General features: G+C 28.5%; 1 protein-coding gene across 1 annotated transcript; it reads right to left on the minus strand.

Moving 5' to 3' along the window:
* Window positions 1–5,268: 5,268 nt before the first annotated feature.
* LOC108466023 (wall-associated receptor kinase 5) lies at window positions 5,269–6,462 on the minus strand. Its single transcript, XM_017766399.1, has one exon. It carries the CDS (start codon window positions 6,460–6,462, stop codon window positions 5,269–5,271), a length of 1,194 nt encoding a protein of 397 aa, XP_017621888.1.
* Window positions 6,463–7,147: the final 685 nt, after the last annotated feature.

Here is a 7,147-nt window from a genome sequence, read left to right on the forward strand (position 1 = left end):
ATATATATATATTTATAATATATAATTCAATTTAATTCAATCAATATAAATTCATCACATACCAAATTAATCCATTTCCATTATAAACACAATAATTCTCACTTCAACATTTATTAAATGCATTGAATAAAAAAAATATAACAATTAATAACTAGGTTCAGATTATAGAAATACAAACCGTAATTTTCGAGCTAACTCCCGTTGACTTTGTCTTGTCCTTTCTTAGCCGAGATTTCCGGTACCACATTGACTATGAAATTAATACAATTCATAATCATTAATACATTACTAATTCATATCTTGAGTTACAGAATTCTAAATTAAGATCCGCTAATTTTTCCTGAAACTAGACTCACAAATCTTCTTACAATAAAATTTTCAGAATTTTTGGTTTAGCCATTAAGTACAGTTTATTCTTTAAATTCACCCCTATTCTGCTGTCTGACAGTTTCGTCCCTTCTTCACTAAAAATTAATTATCTCACAGTACAGAACTCGGATAATATTCCCGTTGATTCTCCTGAAAATAGACTCATTAGGGATTCTAAAAATATAACTTTAAGCCTCTAATTATTTTTCTTAAATTTTTGGTGATTTTCCAAAGTCAGAACAGGGGAACCCGAATTCATTCTGACCTTGTCTCACAAAATTCATTATATCTTATAATTTACAATTCAATTGCTTATATCGTTTCTTCTATAAGAAACTAGACTCAATAAGATTTAATTTCATATTTTATTCATCTTCTAATTCGATTTCTATAATTTTTTATGATTTTTCAAAGTTAGACTATTGCTGCTGTCTAAAACAGTTTTAGTGCAAAATATTGATTTACTTTAATTTCAATTTAATCCTAACTAAATTCTCTTACTTTTCTATCTTAATTCATACTTTATTTCTATTCAAATTTTGTCCAAACTCATACTTAACTATTAAATTTCCAGCATATTTTCATAATTTGGAATTTATTTCCATTTAATCCCTAAAACTCAAAACTTATAGCTTAGTTTACGATTCAATCCTTTATTCAATTCCAATCAAAATTTCTATCAAATAAACCCCCAATTCCATCATTTTATTCAACATGAACCAAACTTAGAAATCTAATGACTTTCAAAATTTCTACTTAAAACAAGTACTATTTATCTCTAGGATTCCAAAAAACTCAAAAATCATAAGAAAAAGGGCTAAATTGACTTGCCAAATTAACTTGGAACCTTTAAAACCTTATTTTCCCTTTTTCTTTTCTTTCTTTCTTTCTCCCCTGTTTCTTCTCTGTTTCGTTTCCTGCTATTCTGTTTCCTTCCTTCTTTTTATTCTTTTGTTTCTTTCCTTTATTTCCTTTTTATTTACTTTACTTTTAATAATAATAATTTAATATATATTTTAACACATAAAAATCTCAGATTTTTATGTTTATGCCGCCTCACTTAGGACAAATGGCATAATTGCCATTTTGGTCCTCTTCATTTTCTTTTAATCTACAATTTAACTTTCATCCTTTATTCAATTTAGTCCTTTTTCTTAATTACTCTTAATTAAATTAAATTCACTTAATTAAACTCTAATTAACCACTCATTTTACTTCGTAAATATTTTTAATAAATATTTACAAATCCGTTTTTCAGAAATGGAGACCCGAAAATACACTTTTTCGGTAACGGTAAAATTCGGGTCATTACAGTTAAAGCCTTGTATTAGTTTTTGAGAATAACTCATTTTAAGTTTGTTATAACTGTAATTTGAACGTATGGGATTAAAATGTCAAATTACATGAAGTCTTCGTATTTACCAGAAGTATGTTGTATATTTTGTAAATCTTCAGTGAAAATAAAATGCGAAGCTGACCAAGCCTGTACTTGGTTGCATGTAGCATTCTCTGAGGGGCGATCGTTCGACCTATAGGATGGAAGTTACATGCCCTTTTCTTCTATATATAAATATAAAAATAATTTTTGAAATGATTCTTGCTCGATTTCGAGTCAACTTTATATTTTTCGTAAGCTTGATTTAGACTCAAATTTGTTTGTAAAACATGATTTATTTATGTGTTAGATAATTCAATGTTTATTTAAAATTTTTTATTTTAAAATTTTGCATGCAACTGTTTCGTTATGTGTGGTAGCTCCCTATAGCTCGAGTTCGAGGATTGGACCAAGTGAGGGGTGTTACAAAAAATGAAATGTTTAGATATGATTTTGGTTTGGTTTTATGCAGGTATAAGTGTGCATTTAAGCACCATTTGGGTAAGTTGATAAGTTGGCATGGAATAGGTACCAAAATGCAGATTTTTTTTTTCATTTTTGCTTTGAGGTATTGATACCTCAGAAAAATGTATTGATACTTTAGCAATTTTTCTTAATTTTCAAAATATCAAACATTAAAATGGTATCAATATAGAGGTAAAGCACCGATACCATGAAGGAGGTATCAATATTTCATGACTAGTATTGATGCATTAATTTTAGTTTAATCTTTTTCTAAACATCGAAGCTCAAAATGGTATCGGTACCTAGCAAGGGTATTGATACCTAATCTGAAAATTTGAAAACTTTGCAATTTGATCCCATTTCATATTTGAAATAGCAAATGAGCTCTCGTAAGATCATTTGAGTCTCGAAAAAGTTTCTATAGCATGTGATAACTGTGATTATGGAATGTTTGAATGTTTAAATGATTTATTTATATTGTTTTTGTTAGTAGTTGCTCCAGCAACGGATGTGACATCCTGTAACTCAGACCCGACGATTGGGTCGAGTGAGGGGTGTTACATTATTAGTCTAATAGTTCATGAAAATTCGGCATGCATATAATGATTATTGTTATAGTTTTTATATGAATCACTATATAGTTGAAGTTTATATTAAAATCCTTGAAGGATTTAGAATGTTGGAAGCATATAGAAATTTTTGGGAAATTGTTCAATATATTTGCATAAATATTTATTGATGTAATTTGAATATATGTATTATTATAGAAGGATCATGATCAAATGTGATTATTGTTGGAACATTTGAAGAGATCAAAATATATCTCCCCAAAATTTTTCCTCACTCATGACTTTCAGAAAAATTATGATATAAGTGTTTATCAAATTTGTTGAAGTGATCATTTGAAAAACTAGTATTCAAGATTGAATACGTAGAATATGAAACATCATGTGATGTTGTCATGAGGGAAACTAAATACGTGTTGTACTCTTTTTTTCTTAACCGAGGTTTTGTCTCATTGGGTTTTCCTGGTAAAATTTTTAATGAGGTAGCATGTTATGCGTATTATAGATATGTGTACTATTTTAACTTAGAATTTTTTTCACAGGGCTTTTATCTTAGTAAGATTTTACTAAGGCACATTATCTATCAATGGGCATCTAAGGAGAAGTGTTATAAATAATTTATTATTATAGAAGTGGATGTCCATTAGGATAATAAGTTTAATGTACTTAAGGACTCTAATGTCGAGTTTTATATCATATATACTTCTTATGTCTATAAATATAGACTTTGAAGAAGTATTATAAATATCCTATTGATCAATTAGATATACACTTCTCTTTGTTCTCCTAGTTCTCTTGCCCTTTACTCTCTTTATTCTTTTATTTTATAACAAAAATATTTATACTTATTCATTTAAAATTAAATTAAAAAAACAAATTTTCAAATCTTAAAAATCTTAATTTGAAATTAAAAAAAGGATTACCGAATTTAAATTTAAAAACTCAATCCTAAAATTAAAATATACATAATCAATTTCATTTCAAATTTCAAAACTATCCATTTTAATTATTTTAGAAAGTAGTATATCAAATTAAAAATTTAGAAATAATTTTTATACTAAATAATGAACTGATGTTAATTATTTTTAATTACATTATATGTTTTACATGTCACCCAATAATATCATTTATTAGTTTTAATTTTCTTTAATTCTGAAATAATGTATTTAAAATTATTTCTCATATTATTCAAAAATGTATAAAATTGTAAAATAATTTAATAAAATTTAATTTAAACATACGACCAAGTCGTGGGAAATCAACTAGTAATTATATAAAGGATTGGATTGTGGATTTAGTGTCCATATCCAACCTACACATTAATTTAGATTAATTTACATTTTGTTTTGAACAATTATCATAATTTTATTTAATAATTAATAATAGAAAATATATTAACATTTTCATATTTTTCTGGCAAAAAATATTACTATAATTTATAAAAAGAAAATTTAAGTAAATAATTATTGTTTAATAAAATTTAATTTGAAATTAATTTACATGTTGATATTTTTTCTAATATAGTATTGTGTTATGTTTTTTTATCCAATGAGGCATATGTATTTGAAAAAAGTTATATATTTTGGTACCCAAAGGTAATATTGTTAACCTTTTAGTATTTAATTCGATTTTATATTTAATTTGATGAAAATACATAATTAGCTAATAATATTAGCAATTAACTTCCATCAAATCAACTCTAAAACCGAATCAAATCACATCTATCGAACTGTATTTATCAAATTAAACATAAAATTAAATAAATTCACAGTTAAAACTAAATTTATTCTATAAACAAAATCATGAAAAACCAAACCTAATAAATATTAAAATGTTAACACCGTTAACTTTAAGTACGAAAATATATAACTTTTATCATACAAAGGCACTAAATTGGACCAAAAAATAAAACATGTATTACATTCAAAAAAGTGTCAAGCTCGAATACCAAATAATGTATTCAACCAGTAACTAATTAAAATTTCATTAAAAAAATTGAAAACCTCGACGTTAGTGGGGATTAAGGGTGAGATTGGATAGGCGGTGCGTTTATCTACAATTAGTGTAAAAACAGTGGTGTTGGTGAGATTAGATAATATAATGGTATTGTAATGTGAGACAAAAAATAAGCTAAACACACCACACTACATCTAACCGCTTATCTAAACTCATTCTCAAATTATAACATACTCTTTTTATACTCAAATCTAAAGGAAACTACACGGATACCAATCAAATTAAAACGATCGGCGAAATAGTGAAAGAAAATACTTGATTAAATATTGTTTGAAATATTAATAATTCTCAACAACATAAAATGATTAACGCTCCTGTTATCACCAACGTAATTCCCCTAATCCAATTTATAACTTGATTTTGACCCAACTAAAAAAGCATCAAATCACTCCATTAACATTTAGAAAATCAATTGAGCATTGTTTCAAACAGCAAGAAAAGAGAAAGTAGTTAGTTTCGGGCAGCCTGAAAATAGCTTCATCGGGCACCTTCAAGTTGAAATTCGACTTGGTTTTGAATGCTGTTAGACCCCATGGAGCTGTTGGTGGCATTATCCCAATAAATGTTTTTCAACTCCTCAGCAAGCAAATGCTCCGACTCTTCCACTTGCAAATTACGTTTACTCCAACTGTACATTTCCATTGCCTGCATTCCTGCCAATTCATGAGCAACCTCCTTCATTGTTGGCCTTTCCTCTCCCTTCACTCTCACACATTGCCTGGCCAAAGTTGCCACTTCCTTAAGCTGCTCAAAGTTTGTATCATTAAGCAACCGAGTATCGACAATGTCATGCAATTGATCTTTTTTCATCAAGGAAACAAAGTACATAACCAAAATTTTCTGTTCTTCTGATTTTTCCAAACATATTGCCTTTCGTCCTGTTAATAACTCGATAAGAACAACCCCAAAGCTATAGACATCACTTTTTTCAGTCAACTGACCAGTATGCATGCATTCAGGATCCAAATAACCAAATGTTCCTTGTACGATTGTAGTTATTTGTGCCTGGTCTGACGAGACTAATCTCGAAGCTCCAAAATCAGATACTTTTGCGGTGAAGTTTTCATCTAAGAGTATGTTTGCTAGCTTGATGTCTCGATGAATGATTGGAACAGAAGCTGCCGAGTGCAAATAACAAAGAGCTTCTGCAGTTTCTGTGGCTATTCTCAAACGAGTCTCCCATGGAAGAAAAGTAGAACCAGCAGTATTGTGGATATGGTCAAAAAGTGAACCATGAGTCACAAAGTCGTAGACCAACAAAGGAACTGGTGTCTCCAAACAACATCCTAAGAGTTTGACGACATTCTTATGGTTGATTTGGGAGAGAACCATTATTTCATTAATGAATGGTTCAACTTGACTATGGTCTCCAATTATTGATTTTTTAATGGCAACCATACGATTTTCGGGTAGTGTTCCTTTGTAAACTGTTCCCTGGGCTCCTTTTCCTAAAATACTGCTTTCATGGTAATTGTTGGTGGCTTTTTCAAGTTCTTCAGCTGAAAATATTTTATCATTTTCAGAGCACCCTCGACTTTTTGAAAGTCGTTGCAACAAATCCCCACCATTTTGCTTGAAATATTTTCCCCTCATTTTCTCATTCTTTCTTTTCCTAAATAACAAAAATGACCATGCTATGCACAGGAAGATAGCACCAAACCCAATGCTCATCCCTGTATTCAAATTCACATTTAAGAAGTACGTACAAATCCATTATAATTTATATAAGCATTTTTGGTGATCATGATATTGATTTTCAAAATATTTTATTTAAAATTTTTACTATTTATTACTTTAGAACTTATAATTTTATTCAAAAAATTTATTAAAATCTATTTCTCTTTTAAAATATATTTAAAAACAAATTCTAGTTTTGGTCCTACTATGCTCAAATTTGGATTTAACCCATATACTTAGATTTGATATAATTTTTATTCCTTTACTTTTTAATGTTATTAATTAGTCCATATAATTAACATTGTGAACTATTCCTATCAAATGTTGATGTGATTTTTAAAAATACCAATTCCAACTCATCATGTTAATATGAATTATTTTATTGAAAGATGTGTTTTTAAGAAAAATTTGTACCAGTTTTTTAACGAAATAACTACTTAAACTAACTAATGACATTAGAAAAATAGAAGATCAAATTCTACCAAATTAAAATTGTTACAACATAAAATATGGGAGTGGCTTAATATGGTGGTTCATACCGTGAGGGTGCGAGAGCTGCTAAGGTAAGGGTAGTGCACACCTTGGAAAGTGTAAAGAGCGACTTGAAATGGTGGTTTTAAGGATCTTATGAGCTTTGGTAAAGCTTTAGTGGGCTTCCTAAAGCCTCCCCTCTTCTTGT

Source organism: Gossypium arboreum, chromosome 2 (genome assembly GCF_025698485.1).
Source record: "Gossypium arboreum isolate Shixiya-1 chromosome 2, ASM2569848v2, whole genome shotgun sequence".
Lineage (NCBI taxonomy): Eukaryota > Viridiplantae > Streptophyta > Magnoliopsida > Malvales > Malvaceae > Gossypium > Gossypium arboreum.